Source organism: Parambassis ranga, chromosome 8, assembly GCF_900634625.1.
Source record: "Parambassis ranga chromosome 8, fParRan2.1, whole genome shotgun sequence".
Classification (NCBI taxonomy): domain Eukaryota; kingdom Metazoa; phylum Chordata; class Actinopteri; family Ambassidae; genus Parambassis; species Parambassis ranga.
Genome location: NC_041029.1, coordinates 8,668,575 through 8,688,916, shown reverse-complemented (window position 1 = coordinate 8,688,916; position 20,342 = coordinate 8,668,575). Strand labels below are relative to the sequence as shown.

The 20,342-nt window shown below is 40.1% G+C and overlaps 3 protein-coding genes across 7 annotated transcripts; all 3 read right to left on the bottom strand.

The window, feature by feature from the left end:
- Nucleotides 1-2,490: 2,490 nt before the first annotated feature.
- LOC114439794 (myosin-1B-like) lies at nucleotides 2,491-18,249 on the bottom strand. Of its 5 annotated transcripts, XM_028411961.1 has the most exons (39): nucleotides 18,235-18,249; nucleotides 12,355-12,540; nucleotides 12,132-12,275; nucleotides 11,903-12,059; nucleotides 11,632-11,659; nucleotides 11,437-11,551; nucleotides 11,259-11,351; nucleotides 11,000-11,063; nucleotides 10,793-10,891; nucleotides 10,603-10,706; nucleotides 10,253-10,391; nucleotides 9,998-10,116; nucleotides 9,781-9,930; nucleotides 9,527-9,697; nucleotides 9,143-9,449; nucleotides 9,000-9,070; nucleotides 8,515-8,602; nucleotides 8,314-8,431; nucleotides 8,114-8,237; nucleotides 7,902-8,038; nucleotides 7,511-7,766; nucleotides 6,976-7,218; nucleotides 6,720-6,896; nucleotides 6,489-6,634; nucleotides 6,204-6,294; nucleotides 5,738-6,127; nucleotides 5,534-5,660; nucleotides 5,344-5,462; nucleotides 4,919-5,115; nucleotides 4,664-4,847; nucleotides 4,422-4,587; nucleotides 4,227-4,351; nucleotides 3,849-4,157; nucleotides 3,569-3,772; nucleotides 3,363-3,488; nucleotides 3,110-3,280; nucleotides 2,933-3,037; nucleotides 2,727-2,822; nucleotides 2,491-2,634 (listed from the first exon to the last, which is right to left on the bottom strand). In XM_028411961.1, exons 2-39 carry the CDS (start codon nucleotides 12,538-12,540, stop codon nucleotides 2,491-2,493), a joined length of 5,790 nt encoding a protein of 1,929 aa, XP_028267762.1. In that variant the 5' UTR covers nucleotides 18,235-18,249. The 5 variants fall into 5 exon arrangements, with proteins under 5 accessions (XP_028267762.1, XP_028267760.1, XP_028267759.1 ...); XM_028411959.1 differs by lacking the exon at nucleotides 18,235-18,249 and having other exon boundaries at nucleotides 9,000-9,053; nucleotides 9,126-9,449; nucleotides 12,355-12,555; XM_028411958.1 differs by lacking the exon at nucleotides 18,235-18,249 and having other exon boundaries at nucleotides 12,355-12,555.
- sco1 (synthesis of cytochrome C oxidase 1) lies at nucleotides 15,655-18,352 on the bottom strand. Its single transcript, XM_028411962.1, has 7 exons — nucleotides 18,036-18,352; nucleotides 17,505-17,621; nucleotides 16,941-17,031; nucleotides 16,654-16,851; nucleotides 16,467-16,559; nucleotides 16,180-16,295; nucleotides 15,655-16,101 (listed from the first exon to the last, which is right to left on the bottom strand). The coding sequence occupies exons 1-7, from the start codon at nucleotides 18,186-18,188 to the stop codon at nucleotides 15,973-15,975; spliced, it is 897 nt and encodes a 298-aa protein (XP_028267763.1). The 5' UTR covers nucleotides 18,189-18,352; the 3' UTR covers nucleotides 15,655-15,972.
- A 135-nt stretch (nucleotides 18,353-18,487) lies between these two features.
- On the bottom strand, nucleotides 18,488-20,208 carry tmem220 (transmembrane protein 220). The gene is made up of 6 exons (XM_028412562.1): nucleotides 19,740-20,208; nucleotides 19,634-19,663; nucleotides 19,489-19,549; nucleotides 19,100-19,223; nucleotides 18,895-18,954; nucleotides 18,488-18,791 (listed from the first exon to the last, which is right to left on the bottom strand). The coding sequence occupies exons 1-6, from the start codon at nucleotides 19,839-19,841 to the stop codon at nucleotides 18,659-18,661; spliced, it is 510 nt and encodes a 169-aa protein (XP_028268363.1). The 5' UTR covers nucleotides 19,842-20,208; the 3' UTR covers nucleotides 18,488-18,658.
- Nucleotides 20,209-20,342: the final 134 nt, after the last annotated feature.

Sequence of the window (20,342 nt, the reverse complement as noted above, 5' to 3'; positions counted from 1 at the left end):
AGCATATTAAAGGTGAGCAAAAAATAGCGTTACATACCAAATTATAACTCATAAAAGACTACCAAAAACTTACCAAAACTATTAAGTCATCACAGATTTTAATTTAAATGATGTCTGTCAAAACAGCCTAAACATGTTGTATTTATTCTAAACTTAATACCATAAAGAGTTAAATAATTTGTGCCAAGCAGGACACCGTTCATTAAAGATAACGGCAAATTTAAGACTTTAAGAACATTACACTCTGATATTAAATTTAGATGATTTATGTTGTTCACGTTTACATGTTCTTTGGCACTCTGAGGTTATATTGACAGCAACCTTGAAGGAAGTTTGTCTGTTTGTCTGCTCTGTTTGCAGGTTAACACGTAACTGTGTCTGCTAAGTGCCACACTTGACAGCGTGTAACCATCAGAGGCGTGCGGAAACACAGCGACCGCTTTGTGACGCATTTAGGATGAGTGTGTGTGTAACTTAATATCTCATCATATTAAGGGGGGAAGTGCACAGAAGTGTGAACAGCAGCTTGTCAGCTTAGAAACACATGATGTCACAGCATGGAAGACATGCTTATATGTCCTGCACTATTAAGATGTAACATAAATACAATGTTTTGAGCAGTATTTGTGTATTTGTGTGACATTTTTATTTGATTGTTTGTCTTGTTGTAGCTGTTTTGTCTCCTTTTTATTGCTCTTTGTCTTTTCTTTTTGAAAATAATTGGGTGGTTGAGTGAATCACCCTTACAGTCTGACCACTTGGTGGACTCACACAGTCCCTGTCAGTCCACTTAGAATCCTCTTTCTGTTCTGCACACAACAACCTTCAGGTGCTGAAGTCCTCCTCTCTCCTCTCTCAGAGGTTACTTTAAGTACTTAACATGTAACCCTCCTTGATGAAAGTCAAACATACACAGCGGTAACTCTAACCCTGCTTCACAAGGATTCCTACAAATGTCATGAACATACCAGCTGCTGCTGATTACTGCAGCAGTGACAGCAGTGAAAAAGCAGGATTTTAACAAGGTCCATTTTAACTCACATGCATGTTTTTTCTATGATGGGCACATGTTAGATCTGTTTTTTTTATCTCATCTCCTTGATCTTCAGCTGTAGCTGTGAGGTAATGTGATTTTTACACCTGAACTGATGGAGCGACTGCAGTGTTAATGAGCAGATTGTGGCTTAATATATGTAGTGTGGTGGCAGCATCTGAGTGGAACCATGTTGTTTTAAAACATTTGATTATCTGTTAACTGTTTCTGAGTCCTCCACTATGTCTTTCTTTTTCAGGATTACTTTTTCCTTTTTGTTGTTAGTAAAAGAAAAAAGAAACATATCAGATTGTATAGTCTTTATTGGGACTAAACATGACTTGATGAATGTGTCAAGCATGGATAAAGTGTCTCCACCTTTTGGTGATCAATTTCTATTGCAGGTGACCGAGTCATTTCCTCTTCATATCCTAAGAAGATCAATGCTTCTCTTCTCTTTGAGCATTGTCATGTTGTTAAAAAAAAAAAACTAAACAAAAAGCTGGATTTTGTTATTTTTCATTCAGATTTAGTTTTACTACTCACTGAATAATGGATGCTCTATGATACCATACATTTTGACTACTCAAATAATCAAGAGAGCTTTGTTATTAATTTCATCACTGCCTGACACTCATAAATGCATTTTCTGTGTCTTAATAAATTAATTTTAGTCTTGGTCAGTTCATAAATATCGGCAGCGTCAAAACTATTCCTGGAGCTGTCGCTGTTGACTCAACTCAGTGTAGACTGATCCCAGGATTAACTACACAGAATGCTGACCAGTTGCTGCATAGTCTGCCTTTTGAACATATTCATGTTCAATCTGTCTTTATACTATCATAAAGACAGATTATTATAATCACTATCAGTGACAAAGCAAAAGCATTTAGTGTGGAAGGTTAATGTTGGCCAGTCCATATACCGGTAAGTGGTCTGTAGTGAAGCATTTTAATTGACTAAACCATAACAGGATCTGGGATATTTTGATTTTTTAGCCTTATGGTTTTGGATTTGGTAGATTATTTAATTTTTAATTTTTCTCGTAGCTTTCCAGTTATAACCTCCAGCAGTTTAATGGTTTAATTAGAAAAAATACTTATATTCATAACAATAACAACCAAAGCCTAAAGTGACATTGTTTTTTAATTAATCTATGTTTCTACTGCATTCAAAACTCCTAATTCTGCTCATAACTGAAGCTGTCAGTGTAGTCTTGTAAAGGCTAAAATATAAAATACTTGGGTAAAATGCAAGTAACTCAATTTCCATTGACATTCCATTCCAAATTAGAAACCTCTACTTCCTATTAAAACACTTGAAAATGATTTCACATATCTCACTATTACACTGTCCTAACACAAATCAGGAAAATAATGAAAGCCTTTTGGAAGTAAATACTGTAGTATGTCATCTAGTACTATCTGTCTTAATGCAGTTTGTATCTGTGGAGATTCCTATTCCCCTTTATTAACAACATCTCGGCTCTTTGCTCTTAGTTTATTCAGCTGGGACTCCGCGATGTCGGCTCTCTCCTCTGCTTCTTCCAGCTCATGTTGTACTTTGCGAAATTTTGCCAAATGGATGCTGGTTTGTTGCTCCTACGTGCCATAAAAACAGTATCTATAGTCAAACTATTTTTGATCCACAACATGCCTACATTTCACACAGCCTTGAAGTATTTTTTACTCACCGCCTCCTCACACTGTTGCTTATATGCTTTCACCTTGAGCTGCAGCTTGTTGACCAGATCCTGTAGTCTGGCTGCATTCTTCTTTTCTTCCTCACCCTGAGATAAAGCATTTGTAACTTACTTCTTTTTTAATACATTTTCTGTCCAGCTCCAAGCAATCCTGTCTCAGCATATGAAAATCCCTGTTACATAAGAGGACTTGTTACCTGATAAGTGAGCTCTTTGATTTTTCTTTCATATTTCCTCACGCCTTTCATAGCCTCACCGGTGCGTTTCTGTTCTGATTCCAGTTCACTTTCCAGCTCACGGACCTTAAAAATGAACTTAGTTTAAATTACTTTTTCTCTTTTTATTCTCTTTAGAGTTGTTCTGTGGAAACATACCCTTGTTTGAAGTTTCTGGAGCTCCTTCTTTCCTCCTTTCAGAGCCATCTGCTCGGCTTCATCCAGACGCTGCTGCAAGTCTTTCACAGTGGCCTCCAGGTTCTTCTTCATCCGTTCCAAGTGAGCACTGGTGTCCTGCTCCTTTTTCAGCTCCTCAGCCATCATGGCAGCCTGTATAGGAATGAAAATTTACTGTGAATTGTTTTCCCAACCTCAAATTTGCCTGAACAGTGATTAGGATTAGGAGTCTCACATCCATGATGGCTTTCTTGGCCTTCTCGCCGGCATTCCTCGCCTCCTGCACGCTCTCCTCCATGTCTGACTGCAGCTGAGCCAAATCAGCCTCCATCTTCTTTTTACTGTTTAGCAGGCCGGAGTTCTGTTAAAGAACAAGAATCCAAGAAGAGATGGAGGTATGGTAAGTAAAACAACCTGTTTGAACTATTTATGTGTTCTCACCTGAGAATGCAGCAGCTGAATCCTCTCGCTGGTCTCGATCAGCTCCTGCTCTGCAAGCTTACGACTTCTCTCAGATTGCTCCAGCGCAGCCCTCATCTCCTCAATCTCAGCCACCACCAGATTGTTGCGGCGTTCCACGATAGCTAGCTCCTCCTTTAGGTCCTCCTGACTGTGGAGGGCTTCATCCAGATGGACCTGGGTGTCCTGTTTCAGAAGACAAAACTTTTATAAAATTGGCCAAACCTTTGAGTGAATGTAGAGAGAAACTGATCACACCAACCTTCAGCTGAGTCTGCAGGTTCCTGAGTTGTTTGGTGGCCTCACTTGCCTGCCGGTTGGCATGACCCAGCTGGATTTCCATCTCGTTAACATCACCCTCCATCTTTTTCTTTAACCGGATAGCATCGTTTCTGCTGCGTGTCTCAGCATCCAGCGTGTTCTGCAGGGTATCCACGGTTCTCTGGTGATTCCGCTTGAGCTGGTCAATTTCTTCATCTTTCTCTGCCACTTTCCTGTCCACCTCTGACTTGATTTGGTTCAGTTCCAGTGTAAGGTGCAGGATTTTGGCCTCCTCGTGTTCCAGGGAAGACTGAAGAGATAGAAATCAGCAGTTTAATTTGTAGTTTTCTTCTGAAACTTGTTTATGAATTAAACAAACCTCAACTTCCTCAAGAGCAGCTTGGGTGTCTCTCCTTTCCTGCTCAGTCTGCTTTGCAGCTTTCTCCAGCTCATGGATAGTTTTAGCAGATTGTCCAATTTGCTCAGTAATATCAGTCATCTCCTCTGCAAATGAACAGGAAAACATGTTTTTATGGGTATTATCAGCACCAAAAAAATGCTGCAAAAACCTTACCTTGAAGATTTTTATTCTCTCTCTTCATGTTCTCGAGGTGATCCAGGGCTTCTTCGTAGGAATTTTTTAGCTTGAAGAGTTCTGTACTCAGGACTCTAGATTCTCTCTGGGAAACTTCCAGATCTGATTGACTCTCTTCATATTTTTGTTTCCATTCAGCCAAAACCTAACAGTGGAGAAAGCACCATGTTTTGTCAATGAAGCCTTGACATGATGAAAAGAGGAAGAAGAAAAAGACACACCTTGTCAAAGTTTCTTTGCTTCTTGTCCAAAGTGGCATTGGCAGCATTTGACCTTTCCAGCTCAAGCATGAGATCCTCGACCTCTGCCTGCAGTCTCTGCTTGGTTTTCTCCAGTGATGCACATTTAACATTCGCTGCCTCTGTCATCTCCTCAGATTCCTGCAGCCGCTGGGCCAACTTCTTCCTTTAAGTCAAAGATAAAAGGTGTTAAAGCACAGTAAACCCCACAGTAAGAACACTCTGTGTGGTTCTTACTTGGCCTCTTCGAGCTCCTCGGTGCGTTGGATGGCATCTGTCTCGTATTTGGTTCTCCACTGAGCCACGTCAGTGTTCGCTTTGGACAGGCAGCGCTGCAGTTCAGCTTTGGCCTCCTGCTCTTCCTCGTATTGCTCTCTCAGCAGCTCACAGTCATGACGAGCTGATTGCAGACTGTGAGCCAAGGCGTTTCGTGTCTGATAAGATAAAAGAGCAAAGTTGTTAAAGAATGAATGAATATTCAAAACAGGTACCTCTCCACAGAGCATCTTTTGAACAAGACAAAAAGCTGCACTACCTTTGAAACTAGAGGTGCATGACTTTGTAGTTATCAGTTTTTCAATAAACAATAAAACAATAAAACATTGTGCACATTGTGCCCTTTGAAAAACTGACTGTATCAGACTTTATGGTCCCTTTCACACCTTAATTTCTTCATCCATAAGTCTCTTCAGCTCTTCAATTTGCTGACTCCCCACAGATTTTCCTCTGCTCAGCTGGGAAAGAGTGGTCTCCTTTTCCTCCAGCAGGCGTGTAAGTTCACCTTTTTAGGAGAAAGAGGACTTGCTGACAAACTCATCTGAAAATAATCTGTTGTCGGTTTTTATAACCTACCATTTTCTGTTTGTAGACGAGCACTCAGGGTAGTATAATCACTGAGAGATCTCTGGGCTTCATCTGCTTTGGTTTTGTATTCATTCATTTGGTCTTCGAGGCTCCTGTACAGCTTCTCCAGATTAGCCTGAAATATTGATGGTCAGTTATTGAATAGACAATCGAAAAAATTATTCTGAGACATCTTTGTTGACAAACATATACCTTGCTTTTCAGAACGTTTTCCATGCTGCTGGCCATGTCATCGACTTCCATCTTTAGCTCACTCTTTTCTTTCTCCAGCTTCTGCTTGACTCTTTGAAGGTTCTCCATTTGGTCACTGAGGTCTGCGACGCTGTCAGCCTGTTTTTTGCGCAGAGCTGCAGCAGTGGATTCGTGCTGCAGGGTGGCCTCTTCCAGATCACGACGCAGCCTGTGATATTCGGCCTCACGCTTCTTGTTGAGCTCGGCCTGAGCTGCGGTGGCTCCTCCGGCCTCCTCTAGCCGGTCAGTGATCTCCTCCAGCTCTCTGGACAAGTCGGACCTCTGCTTCTCCACTTTGGCTCGTGTTGAGCGCTCAGCCTCGATTTCCTCCTCCAACTCTTCAATGCGAGCCTGGAGTAGATGTATGTGTTAAAATAAGCATAACATCACATAACACATTGTTAGATTTCTGTTATAAATTATTTACCTGAAGCTCCTTAATCTTTTTTTGTAGCTGAGTGCTGAGGGCTTGTTCATCATCAATTTTGCCCTCAAGGTTGCTGATTTCAAAGTCCTTTCTGAAAAGAAAGTCAAGACAGTTTTTGGAACAGTTAAAGTTTCACTGCTCTGGGCACATTTTTGTTTGTTGACGTTTAATGCCACATAGAACTATGTCTTTAAGGGTGTTTGTGTTAATGTTTGTGACATTAGAATTGAGTGTAAGTCTAAAGTTTTTAATTAGTAATTATTTAACCCAATTATTCCATCTTACTTTTTCAATTGTTCTTCCGCCTGCTGTCTCTCATTCTCGAGGTCCATGATGGTTTCCTGGGACAGCTTCAGATCCCCCTCCAGCTTCCTTCTGGATCTCTCCACATCAGCACGTATCTTCTTCTCCTGCTCCAGGGAACCCTCCAGCTGCAAGAGATGATTACACCAACCACTGAAGCATGCAAATGAATGTGCACTGATCCTATGGTGCATTTAATTTGTCCACACTCACATCATCAACCTGTTGCTCCAACTTGCTCTTCATCTTCATCAGAGAGTTGACTTTATCCTCCTCAGCCTGGAGGTCGTCTAAAGTCTGCTGGTGAATCTCTTGCAAAGCTTTTATCTCCTTGGAGGACTTAAGCAGTTGTTCCTCAAGAGAGGTTAACTCCTCGACCAAATTTTTAACCTGAGAAGAGAAACGTTTTTATCTTCAGATATTAAATAATCTGTTTGAACAGTTTGCTATGAAAAATCATTACAGACACCTTATTTTCTGTGGCGTATTTTTCCTTCTCCACTTTTGCGATGGTTAGTTCCAGGTCATCTATGTCTCGCTTGAGCTCTGAACATTCGTCCTCTAACTTCCTCTTCTTGGCAGTGATTTCAGCGTTGATCTCTTCCTCCTCTTCCAACCTCTCTGAGAATTCTTTAACTTTAGCTTCCAGGTGGATTTTGCTCTTTATCAAGCCTTCACATCTCTCCTCAGCATCACCCAGGTTCTCCCTCTCCTTTAGAACACAGACACAATGGTGAGTTTTGCTTTATATTGTATAAATAGCGAAGTTGTGGATTAGAGTTTATATCCAAACTTTGCAATGGTACCTTTTTGTCTCAATCTGTTGGAGCCTGTGTCTGTTCTGCTTTTATTTTTATTCTACTTTCTGTTGATCTCAGTTTTCCTGGATCAATAATGTCCCCTCCTATCTTAACTCATTATTGAAATAGGTTTTGAATTGCAAATTGTATTGATTTTTCACTAAATCACTACACACCACTTTGCTCTACTCTGTGTTTACATACTGCTTGGATCTGAAGGTAAAGGTCATTTTTCTCTTGGACGAGCATGACCATCTTCTCCTCCAGCTCCTTCCTCCTGGCCTCCGACTTTGCGAATTCCTCTTTGAGTCGGGCGAACTCCTCTTTCATAGTCTGCATCTCCTTTTCAGCCTCCGCACTGCGCAACAGAGGTTTTATCTTGAAGAACAGTCTTATCCAAGGCCAGTTCTTCACATTCATAAATGAACGGATGTTGTACTGGATGATGAAAATGGACTCCCTGCAGGGAAAAATAAACAAAAAAGACTGTGATGCAGATGTGAAAAATGTAGTTTATTGACTTGAGTTTTATGTTTTTTATGGTTTCTTGCCATCTAAGTAATTATTTTTCTCATGCCTTTAAGTGTGTTACTACCTTTTCTTTGACATCTCCTTGAACTTCAGCCTGGTTACGTAACCTCTGGCAACAGCCTGGATCCTAGTCATCAGCACAGCCAGACGCTCATCCCTCATTTCCTCCAGAAGACCCAGGAGGCCAGCTTTGAAAAACACCTGTAACAAAGATCTGAATTTTTATATCTATTTTTAGATAGATGTACCAACATGTGCTTGTGAGAAATACAGTACCTTTGTGTATCCAAATCTATACTGGGTATGGTCCACTTCAATAGAGGACAAAAGTTTCTCTGAGGCCTTCTTGCTGTCAATAAACTGCCCCTCTGGGATAGCACTAGCATTCAGAATCCTGTATCTATCACAGAAGAAGAAATATAGGTTCAACATTCTGCTGATTGTCTGACATAAACAAAATATGTGTAGTGTATTACCTCTGCCGAAAATCCCCATAAAGAATCCTGCTGGGGAATCCTTTCCTGCAGATCCGAATCCCTTCCAGCACACCGTTACATCGCAGCTGGTGAAGCACCAGATGGTGATCCATGGATCCTATAGAGCATGAACAACATTTAATCTCAGGTTAACTTCACACGGACATGCCACAATTGTCGTCTTCGTTCCTTAATTGTCACCTGGTGTCTTAGTCTCATTTGGAATGATGCATCTTACAAAGTGTGGATGTGTGGATCTGAGGTTGGCCATCAGTTTGTTCAGGTTCTCCTGCAGCATAAATAATAGGTTATGATCTCAGACAGATACCACCAGCTATCAGCTGTTACTGAGAATTAGGGAAACAAGATAAAATCAACATTATATAGCTTAGATATGTTACCCAACTGCTTGGTGTAGCATCAGTTTTTTTCATTTAAACATTCAAATAAATATGCATGTTTTCCAAACTCTTCAAATAGGCAATATATGAAGCACATTTACTGAGATATTTTTAGCTGCAACAGTCTTGCCTCTGAGTCCCAATGATTTCAGTAATTAGCCTAATTGAGTCGGAGCTTTAAATACTATGAACAAACCTCTCTGACAATTTGGCTGATCAAAGTTTGTGGCCACTGTGCCAAGCCCAAACATGAGCAAACCAATTAAACAAATGATTGCCTCTTACCCTGAAGAGTGCAGACACAGTTTGGAAGGAGGATCCCTTTTTCTTGGAGCTTTTCTTAGTTCCATCAGCGTCTGTTAAAAACATGAGACAAAGTGTAACTGAAACAATAAAGTAAGAAAAAGTGACATGTGTTATTAACTGACCATTAGCAGACGCATATGTTGCAAAGAGCTGAGAGAGCAGTTTGAGGGAGGCTTTTTGGTAAAGCTGCACCACAGTGTCATTTAGTGGGTCCTTGTTTTTCTCCAGCCAACCACTGATATTGTAGTCTACAGTGCCAGCATAGTGCATGAGGGAGAAGTGTGCCTCTGCTTTTCCTTTGGACAGTTTGGGCTTCTGGAAGATGCTGTTTTTCCCCAGGTGCTGGTCGTACAGCTTGTTTTTAAAGGAGCCATCTGTCGCTTTTGGGAACATACACTCCTCCTCAAGAATGGAGAAAATTCCCATCGGCTGTAGGGCAGAAACATGATTAATGTATTACTCACTGTTAATAAGAACATTTTTGTGTTTATTTTACAGGGATGCACCTTCTCAATGAGCTCAATGCAGGCTGCCAGGTCCATGCCAAAGTCAATGAACTCCCATGCGATCCCTTCCTTTTTGTACTCTTCTTGCTCCAGAACAAACATGTGGTGGTTGAAGAACTGTTGCAGTTTTTCATTGGTGAAGTTAATGCACAGCTGCTCCAGGCTGTTCATCTAAATTAAACAGCAACATTTCACCTATTAAACAATAAAGTTTATTTTTAAGTGTTTTCTACATGTGCATGAATTTAGTTTACCTCAAAGATTTCAAAACCTGCGATGTCCAAGACGCCGATAAAATGCTGTCTGGGAAGTTTGGTGTCGAGCTGCTGGTTGATCCTTGTGACCATCCACAGAAATAACTTTTCATACACAGCTTTCGACAGGGCACCCATGGCATTGTTTACCTGAGAATCATTGTTTTCAATTAAAATCTTTACAAGTAATGATAAACAGCTGAAGAAAACACCGTACCTGCTGTGGAGTCTGTCCTTTGGTGACATACTCATTTCCAACCTTGACTCGAGGGTAACACAGTGCTTTTAGCAAATCAGCAGAGTTCAGACCCATCAGGTAGGCAACTTTGTCCGCCACTACACAACGTTAAGCACAGAGGAGTGCACATCAAGTTGGCACATTGACAATTGATGACTAAACCTGTGACATACCCGCACTTGACACCTGATTGCATATTAATTTAGGCTTGAAACGCTGCCTCAGACGTCTCACCCTCTGTGCCATCGGGCTCCGCCTGCTCCTCCCGCTGCTTCTGCTTGAACTTCATGTTCCCGTTGTGCATCACAGCACCTGTCAGCTTGTAGATGCCAACCTTTTCCTCTGTGTTAAACCCCAGGATGTCAATGGCGCTCTAAAGAACAGATACAGATGTGGAAAAACAGTTCTATTGTCTATTTATCATTAAATTAATGACTAAAAATGACTGCTTAATTTTAATAATGTTGCATTTTTAGTATTACTATATCATAATAAATTCCTATGATTAAAAATATTTTAATTTATTTCACAATAGCAGCCTAAACATCATATTTCCGCACATAATGTGACAGATGTGCACTCACGTCTGTGGCCATCAGCTCCTCTGTATCACTGATGCTTGGCACAGTGATTTCACCCTGGCTGATGTATGGATAATCATAAGGATTGGTGGTTATCAGAAGCATCTCTGGAATGGCACCCACAATGTACTTAATATTCTGCACAGTGTCAATATTTATAGAGAATGTTATAATCATTTATCAGTGTATTCACCGATTAAATCAGGCTTCTTGTTTGACAAGATCTGATAGAAGATGTGATAGCTTCTTTCTGCTAGTAGCTGAAATGTCACCCTGGATTTTTCCAAAAGATCTAAAAACAGACAGAATAAAACAACCATATAAAAATGTTCATATACAGTAGTAAAATATAAACATCATGATTACATTGGTACCTTGTAAAGTGAACATTGAAACTTACAAGTCTCAATATCCGCTGATGCCAACTTCCCCTTTGTTCCAAAGTGGATGCGGATGAATTTTCCCTGAAAAAGTTTGACATGTATGTTGTGAAAAGCTACAGTGCTGACATACTATATTTTTCTTCATTATAAAAAAGATAAGTATTTATTTAAATCTGGAGTGCACACAATATCTGGGAGTGTTTCATTGATTTCATTCATTTATTCACTGTTGCATAGTATAACTAAAGTTCCTTTTTATTTGATAATTAAACTCACAAATCGAGAGGAGTTGTCGTTCCTCACGGTCTTGGCATTCCCAAAAGCTTCCAGGAGGGGGTTGGCCTGGATGATTTGATCCTCCAGAGTCCCCTGTAGAAAGAAAACAGTTCATTTTTTGTGATGCATCGTGCCAGCGTGCCTGATCACTTGCACAGCGGTAATGTAAATTAAGAACCTGCAGTCTGCTTCCAGGTTGCTCCTTCTTGCTTGAGTCCCCAAATGATGCAATTGTTGCAAAATACTGGATGACTCGCTTTGTGTTGACCGTCTTCCCAGCTCCAGATTCTCCACTGATGAAAGTGCATCAGATAAATGATGGCGAGGAAGTGACTGTGTAATGTGTAAGTAAACAACAAATTTCTGTACTTACGTGATCAGAATAGACTGGTTCTCTCGATCTGTTGAAATTTAGTTTATTTACATTTATTTAAATTTTTTTTAAATCTTACAATGTTTCATCAGTTTGAAAAAGAAACAATAAATACATTTTAAATTTGCAAAAAATGAAGAAATTCTATCAACATTCTGATATTCATCATACCTTTAATGTAGCATTAAGCTTACTCAATTTAAAACACACAACAAAACTGAACTGACTTGAGTTCGCCAGGTTGATGTTATGTTTGATATTATGACCAGACCTGTGAGCATGTACTGGTATGCATTGTCAGAGATAGAGAAGATGTGTGGAGGAGCCTCCTGACGTTTCTTTCCTCTGTACCCAGCCACCACCTCTGGGTTGTAGACTGGAAGCCACTTGTAAGGGTTCACAGTCACACAGAAGAGCCCTGAGTAGGTCTGTGAATGAACAAGAGTTTTTCACTTGGTTGAAGTTATGTTAGAAGTATCAACACAGACAGTCACACTTACGTAAATCATCCAGGCAGCATAGCGATCCTTCAGGTTAAAGAGCACAGCTGGCTCATGGAGATGTGTCAGCAGAGCCATGTCCTCAATCTTGTCAAACTTAGGAGGATTCATGGGACGAATGTCATCCAGGTGCACTGCGACAACCTGAAGGATCATTTTAATATGAACATTATATAGAAGAAAAGAAAATGGTGAGAATGTGAAAGTTTAATCCTACACCCACCTTTCCACACTCAGTCTCCACAGTGACCTTGGAGCCATCCTGGCTTTTGATTTTTCCTTTGATGTACTCCTGCTTTGCATCAGGCACAAAAACGGCGGTTTTGGCATCAAATGGCATATTCTGGGCTGCGATCCTCTCCCGTTCTGATTTACGGAGGTACGGGGCCGCCACCCCAAATATTTCCATCTCTGCATCACTCATTTTTTTGTTCCGGAGCTGCATGATTCAGACAAACACTCAGAAAATAAATGACACTGTTGCATGTGAAAATACTGACATATTGCTATGATAATACTGACCTGAATGCTGCAGACACAAGATGAAAAGACACAGGATGCCCGATTCCCACAAGTATGTGAAAGCCTTGGAATAACAACCAACACTACACCACACTACACCTCAACCTAACAAGACTTTGACAGCTTTTTATAAGCGATGGATTGGCCCCTTTCTTCTCCTATATTTGGAGATGTGGCTTCTACGCCACCTTGGAAAAAGACAAGTATGTCCATTTTGTATTTCATACTGTCTATGTATAGCTGTATTGTGCCACTTTTAAACAGTTTCGATTGTAATCCTTTAGACTGTCCATTAAAAAGCAATGAATGCTAAGGACAACAGCTTATGGGGCTTACGGTCCCAACACGGCGGGCCTAATTTTCTGGGATCAGGGAAGATTAGTTCACTTGGGGCATTGCTGAAATTCTGGCATTGGCTGTCTGGAGAGACAGAGGCGGACATGACTGTTTGGGTTTGTATTGGGAGCAGCCGGTGTTCATGGGCAGCATTTAGCACATTACATATCAGTCTTTGTCTATGAAACTCTTATCTGGCATTTATCACAAAATATTTTTGTGTTTATTGCCTGTATACTCATCCTACCCTTCACATATGTTGATGTTGAAAAGAAACAGTAGACAATAGAAAGAACAAACCCCCCCCAATATAAGTAAGACCTTGATAATATTTTGATGAGCTGTCAGCATATTAAGCTTCTGAGTGCAAACATTTTGCTCATGGCTCAGACTTTATCACCTGGTAGGTACATGGCACATTTTAACTCGATGTGCTTTTTATTTTGCATGATGCACTGGGGCCTCTTCATCACTCTGAACCCTCTTTAAAATCATTAAAAATACTTCATGCCATGGACCTGTTGCTTTAGTATATCTGACACAATAAGGAGTTAACAATGAATCCATTCGAAATCCTTTGAGTGGGTGTCTATTATTGTGTCTGCCACTCCAAGGTTCAATATGCTAAAGTATGTGCCTTTAAATTTACAACATGCCACTATAGAGTGAAAGTGGGGTTTATTGGAAGCTTTGCTGGCTGTTTTATCTTCACTCATCTTCATCTTCACTAAGTCTTTCTTCCAAAAATAACACTAGTTCTGTAGTTAAAGGGAGCCTTGAGTCTTTTCACAATTCATTCTCTTTAAAGCAGAGGAAACGATAATACAGAGTGAAAAGATCCATATGATAGGGGCACTCCGTCTGGCAGTGCATCACAGACAGTCTAATTGATGGTGATTTAATAGCCTCTTAATGTCACTTGAAGGTCTGGCAACAGCTGTGATTATAATTGGCTCTGGGGAGACAAGCGTGACCCAAGCAAGGCAGTCCGGTGAGAGGACTCACCCCTCAGTCAAGTCTCAACACAGCAGCAAATATGTGTGTATGAGTCTCACTGAGACATGAATTCAAGTGTTGCTGGACAAGAAAGAAGAAGCAGGGAGAAAATCCCTCTCAGCTGCTAGTGGGGGGACAGAGACTGAGGCCTGCATGGTGAAAAATAGATCTGACACCGGGTGCATTTACACAGGATTAGGGGGTCAACAGGTAAAACAAGGACCTGCATCAGGGTATCGCTACTACATGCAGGACAAATATGCAAAAAAATCTATCAATTTATTTAAAAAAGCAAAATGTGTTACATGGGTGTTTTTTTTTACACGCGTAGACTTCAGTTTAGGATTAAACTCGGTACTCAAGAACAGCTAAAGCTAACAGCACTCCGTGATTAGACTGACAGCATGATCGATCTTAAGTGGGCTGAACTGTGGGAGGTGCTGTCAGAACCTGGAGACCCTGCAGATCAATTGTGCTGTCAATCCATAGCCTGTTTACACGGTCAGGTTCAAATAAAATAGTCCAGGAAACGTGACTCGAAAGTTTTTTGTTTTTTTCCTTTAGAAAGTAAGATTAGTTAAAAAAAATAAAATAAACAGACTACCTTTCCTGACAGACTATAACAACTGTAAACTAGTTCATGAGGCAAAAAATATAAAAGATTCATTTTGATGGTCTGATGCTTTCTTGTTATTTTTTTAATGAAGCAGCAGTTATAAATTTCACAATTTGAAGAAAACCAAACAAACTAATTCTATCTTAACACATCTCAGTATTATTTCTGAATTTTATGTGATTTGGCAAAATTTGCAAATAAATGTTTTAGAATTAATGAAAAAGTTGATAGATTGTGGATGGTTAAGGGGGCATGGAGTCTCTTAAGAACCCTTCAATGAATCCAGATATCAATATGTTCCACTTTTGGCACTTCATACAATAGAGGTCAGAACCAATAGGGCCCCTCTCCTGCAGGAATGAGCGTGGTGTCTGGTGGTGGAGAGCCCATCGACTGCTGTGTTTGCTTTTATAATCTGATTTCTAAAGGAGGAGTGCAACAGGTGTGCAGGCGGATAAGATATTAATAAATCAATACCGGCTGGTGGCAAGATCATAGCTTCTCTTTGCCGCCTATTAAGTATTAATAGATATAAGGCCAGATCATTTCTATTAAAGTAAACACTGTAAAAACATACTTTCAATAATAGCACTGTGGTCAATACATCATTGTGGATCGTGCCAATGGAACATTAAGTGTTTCAAATTAAATCTTCTATCAGGCAATGATCAGTTGTAGTATTTTTTCCCCACTTACAAACCCAGAAAGTCTTGGCATTCAAAAATAACTAATGAAAAAATAAAGACAAAATAAATAGATGCTGCTGCTGAGAAACTGGTTTCCATTTTTTTTCTTATTTTTAAGACATGTTTGGGATTCCATTATGTTTGACAGTAAGGTACTTTCTAACTATACTTTCAATGGTCTCTTATGGTACAGCCTGTCCTGAGTCAAAGCTGATGTGCAGCACCAGATCCTACCACTGGGTGTCTCCAGAGACTATATCATAGCTTTTCAGCCATGTATGTGTATATAAGCTATAGTCTTGTGGTTATACTATAACACATCTATATTTGTGCCTATCATGCACAGAAACAAAAATCCAACGCACAGTTGTATTGAATCTTTTATCGCTTAAATCCAGTGTTCATCACATCATTTGTCTTCAGTGGATTTCCTTATTGTTTGCACCCGCCATATGGAAACACATTTCCAATTTATTTCCATCTAACAGCAGTGTGAAGGGCGTTATCACTAATCATATAGATTAATAGGGAGCAGACCCACTCTTCTTCATACCACTGAAAGGAATGTCTCTTACATAATAGTGTATCCAAAATAAATAAAGGCCAGTATAAGAAGGCAGTGCTGAACAAAAACACCTGAGGACAGTTGTTGTCAGTTCAGGGTGGGGTTTAAATGGGCTGCTGCTCACTTCTTGTACTTCCTCATGTGAGCTGCTATTGAGTTGGTGATCTCCACGTTTCTTTTGTTCTGTCCATAATACTCCATAAATTCTCCATCAGGGCCCACGAGGTACATGATGATTGTGTGATCGACCTAATGAAAACAGGAGGTGTAATAAGAGAGATGCATTTCTTCATGTAAGGTTTAACTTTCAAAATGAGTTGTACTCACAATGTAGTCATTGTCTTCATCCTTTGGTCCCTGGCTGTAATACACTCTGTAGGCTCTGGAAGCCTGCTCAACCTGAGCTGGCGGCCCCGTCAGGCCAATCAGCTTTGGGGAAAAGTCTGAAGGAATAAATTAGAGAAATAAATAACATAAAGATGCTTAAGCCCAAGAGTCATATTTTAATTAAATGCATCACACCTGCTGACTGATATGATGCTTTATCATAAGTAAATTTGACCATGACTATAGTTATTACTGTCATTACATAAATATAAATGAGGATTTCGTACCTTTTACATAAGCAGCCATAGCTTCTGGAGTGTCCCTTTCCGGATCAATGGTGATGAGGATAGGTGTGAGATTAGGAAGAGACTTTATTTTGTCTGTGGACAGCCAGAAACACAGCAGGTGTTTAATAAAATGACAACAGCAGACTTAATATTCCTGCTCTGACTTCAAACACAAGTGTTTTTTTACCTATTGCATCCACCACTTCAATCATTTTCTCCAGTTCATCCGGGCAGATGTCAGGGCAGTGAGTGAACCCAAAGTAGATAAGTATCCACTGGCCGAGGAAGTCCTCGCTCTTGGTGGGCTTGTTGTTGTGATCAACGAGCGAGAATGGACCGCCCAGAGCTGGTCTTCCTATTGATTTGTTCCTCTCTTTTTCAAGCTCTGCAAGTTACAGAGTAACAATAGGCAGATAATATTATTTAACATGTATTTGAGATATTAGCATGTCTTACTGTCTAGAGCTTACTTACTTTCTTCCTTTTCCTTCTTGAAATACTTCATCCCTAGCAGCAGAGCGCCCCCGATGGCAAATGTTGCTGCTAAAGATTTCCATGTCACAGGCTTTTAAGAGGGGACAAGAAAAATTTGAATAAGCAGTCATTTTTCAAGACTGATTTATTGTGCCCACTAATAAACTCTAAATAAGTTGCTTTAGAAATATTGACAAATTGTTTGATGCCAAAACTTCTCAGAATACAGTTAAGAGGTTATTATGTGTCACCTTTACATATGATGATGCCAGAGATGTCTAAACGCTAGTTGCGTTTCGTAGCTTGAGTTTTCCACATATATGCTTCAGTTTCTCATTCAAAGTAACCGCAACGTACGGTCAGAGCAGGCACGGAAACAAACGCACAACCTCAGAACTTATCTGTATCTCTGTGGTCATTTTTGCTGACATATTAAAGAAGATGTTTGACACCCTTAATAAAAAGTGAAACAAAGCGACTTGTAGACTGCATTAGTAAATATAAAAGCAACCTGCTCTTGCCCTGAGTGACAGAAGCAGCATCTAAAGATCATCTAAGACTTACCCCCAGCTTCTTGGACCTGTCCTCTGATGATGGAGGTGGAGGCAATGAGGAAAATGTTCTTGAGCCTTTCTGATTCAGCCATTGTGTTCTGCATGTGTATCGCTGGCTTGCATTGAACTGGTAAGAACAGGAAAACAGTGTGTGCTTAAAGTTAATACACCCCTATGCTTTTAGTGTCTATAAGGTACAATGCCAAACTCCATTCAAACATTCTCCAATATCAGGTTACGCTGTTGGACAGACAGGTGTAGCTTGAACTGAAGATGTTTCAAGTGTACAAAACAGAGCAGCTAGCATCTTATGTTACTTACAACAATTCATTAAATATGCTTAAGTGAGACTTTCTACATAACTAAGATATGAGTTTCCTAAATACTGCTGTAAATTTGGTTAAAATGTGGTATAAGTTTACTGTTATTTTTGTTATTGTTATTTTCTAGGTACGAAGATGACAGAAATGCTAATTTGCCAGTTTTCTAAATAGAGTTTAGTGTTTACATCTGCAACTGTTAGCTAATAGCTTTGACCTACCAGGTAGCTGTGAACCCTCCGCAGAGACAGTGTGTGTTTCAGTTCAGTTTCTCTCTGTAAGACACTGTGCGTGAGTCTGACGGCTTCAGTCTGCGTGACTTTGCTATGAAATAACCGGCAGCCCAGGTTGTGATATAAAACCCTCAAAGCCATGTTCGGACCTTGACAGAACCGCCTGCAGCAGCTAGGAAGTGGCTACAAGTTTGATAAAGCGTGAAAGGTGATGAGAAACGCTGCATACACCCCGCTGTTCCAGAGTCAGCACTTCATTTCTGTGCTAAATTAAAATTGTCCTTTGCAAACTGAAAAGGCTGATCTGAAATCTGTAACCGGGAAGTTATTAAACACAGGAAGTGACGTTTCACACGTTTTCTTCGTTGACCTTTCTGGTGGCTCTCTGCTGCCACCTAGAGACAGGAACGCTGTCATTGTAAAAACAAAGACGTGCAAACTCATGATTTAGTTTGTTTAATAAATTTTATACACTGTACTTCATTTGACAGACCTTAAATGGATTTTGTAAGAGTTTGTAACAAAAGTGCAATACATTTAACACACTTCAGCTGAAAAGAGGGAATGTATTTTGTGCTTTTTGTCTGGCAACATGAGTAATAATCAGGTGTCTAAATGGCAGTTTTACAATGTGACGGCCAGTTTGATCTCAGCTCATTATTGATGTAGTAGTAAAGCCAGGCCACGATGGGAAAGACTGTGATGGCAACAGCTGTGGAGACTCTGAGCATCCCAACAGGAGCTCTGATAATAATGAGTAAGGATAAAATTAGCACAAGAAGTGACTCACAAGAATTATTTTTGTTTTAAAAAATTTAATAAAGGACATATATATGGTGCATCTTACCTTCCAGAGTGGCGGCACAAGAGAAGCCAAACTACTGTCAGCAAGAGACCAGAAAATTCTCTGATGGGGTAAAGATATATTAAATGCAGATTACTCTACTTCTCTTAATAAGCATGCCTTTATTTCAGTTCAGAGCAGTTCAAATCAATGCATCAGGAAAGATTTCTTCTTCTTTAGAAAGCTGTAGTGAAGGTGTTTTTATTACCTGCCCTCCTCCTGTTGAAAAATCTGTGTGATTCCCCCTCTATAAAGTGTCCATCCTAACATGGCAATGACAGCACTGGACATCATCACATGGAGATCAGCAATACGCCTCCAGGGCAAAGTCTCTGCAATGGGGTCAAAGGAGCTAAACGTTAAAAAAGACAGCTGTACAGACACGATAAAGCCACTTGATGGCACTATCAGCACTGGAAAAAAATGCAGTAGTGCAGAGGTCAGCAACTTGGTAATAAGTGTGGAAAACAGGAAAGGAAACTCAGTAAATGTTCAAGGCACAATCCCTTTTCTTTTTTTTTGTTGTTCTTGTTGTTCTTATGAGGCAGTGCACCTTGTAAAATGACAATTCATAGCTACCAGTGCAGGTCTCTCTACCTGTGACATGAGGTTTCAAGCCAATAAATCCACACAGGACTGCAGGAACACCATAGCCAACCTGAAAGAGGAATTGTTGTCTTGATGACAAAGCACTCAGAAATCTCAACATTTGAAATATTCTGTAAAATGTGTGGAATCTTACCATCCATAAACCTGCGTCTGGATCATTTATCTACAGAGTGAGGTCAAAAATGCCCAGTTATTGATCACAATTCTCAAGTGCAATGGTTCCTAAACAAAACACTCACCTGAACATATGAAGCAAGAGCAAAGAACAAAAACATGAAAACGTTGCAGGTTTGCCAAATAACACAAAGCCATGTCTTCTTCTCCTTACAAACTTCTCCCATTGTTGATTATAACCTTTCACTTCCCCGCCCGGCCAAGCGGGACGTCAAGACGTGAGAAAGCACACGCACTTACCCAACCCAGCTAGTCTGATAAGACAGTTAGGGGTTCACTCGATATTCACGGCTACACCCGAAATGTGTTTGAAGACGCACAATGATTATCAAACTATTTAAACGCCCTATCTAAGAGGCACATGCATCATGCCACAATATCTCCTTGTCCTGATTCATGCAAAGACAGCGCCATTATAGTCGAATTGTTTTCTTAATTTTGTTGTGGTTTTTGTAGTCTTATCGCTTAAAACTGAAGCCAATACACGGCTGTTGGACAATATAGTCGATTAAACCGTGGACTGTTTCTGTCGGGGACGTCTCGGTCAACAAAACGAGCACACACATGCTGCAGAAGAAACGGAAGATTGGGTCTTCCGGTATTTCTTTACAAAATAAAACCATAATGAGACTTAACATGCAGAATGTCTGTCCATCATATAGATATTA

Bases quoted from the DNA above. Each gene is read 5' to 3' on its own strand.
- LOC114439794 (XM_028411957.1), bottom strand. From the start codon at position 12,555: ATGAGTGATGCAGAGATGGAAATATTTGGGGTGGCGGCCCCGTACCTC. The intron at 11,352-11,436 runs GTTCTTAATTTA...TTCTTTCTACAG, and splicing joins AACCTGGAAGCAGACTGCAG to GGGACTCTGGAGGATCAAAT. The intron at 7,219-7,510 runs GTATGTAAACAC...TGTGTTCTAAAG, and splicing joins TTTACCTTCAGATCCAAGCA to GAGAGGGAGAACCTGGGTGA.
- sco1 (XM_028411962.1), bottom strand. From the start codon at position 18,188: ATGGCTTTGAGGGTTTTATATCACAACCTGGGCTGCCGGTTATTTCAT. The intron at 17,622-18,035 runs GTAGGTCAAAGC...TGTTCTTACCAG, and splicing joins GGAGGGTTCACAGCTACCTG to TTCAATGCAAGCCAGCGATA. The intron at 16,296-16,466 runs GTACGAAATCCT...TTATTCCTTCAG, and splicing joins TATGGCTGCTTATGTAAAAG to ACTTTTCCCCAAAGCTGATT.
- tmem220 (XM_028412562.1), bottom strand. From the start codon at position 19,841: ATGGGAGAAGTTTGTAAGGAGAAGAAGACATGGCTTTGTGTTATTTGG. The intron at 19,550-19,633 runs GTAAGATTCCAC...TTCCTCTTTCAG, and splicing joins CAGACGCAGGTTTATGGATG to GTTGGCTATGGTGTTCCTGC. The intron at 18,955-19,099 runs GTAATAAAAACA...TTACCCCATCAG, and splicing joins TTTCAACAGGAGGAGGGCAG to AGAATTTTCTGGTCTCTTGC.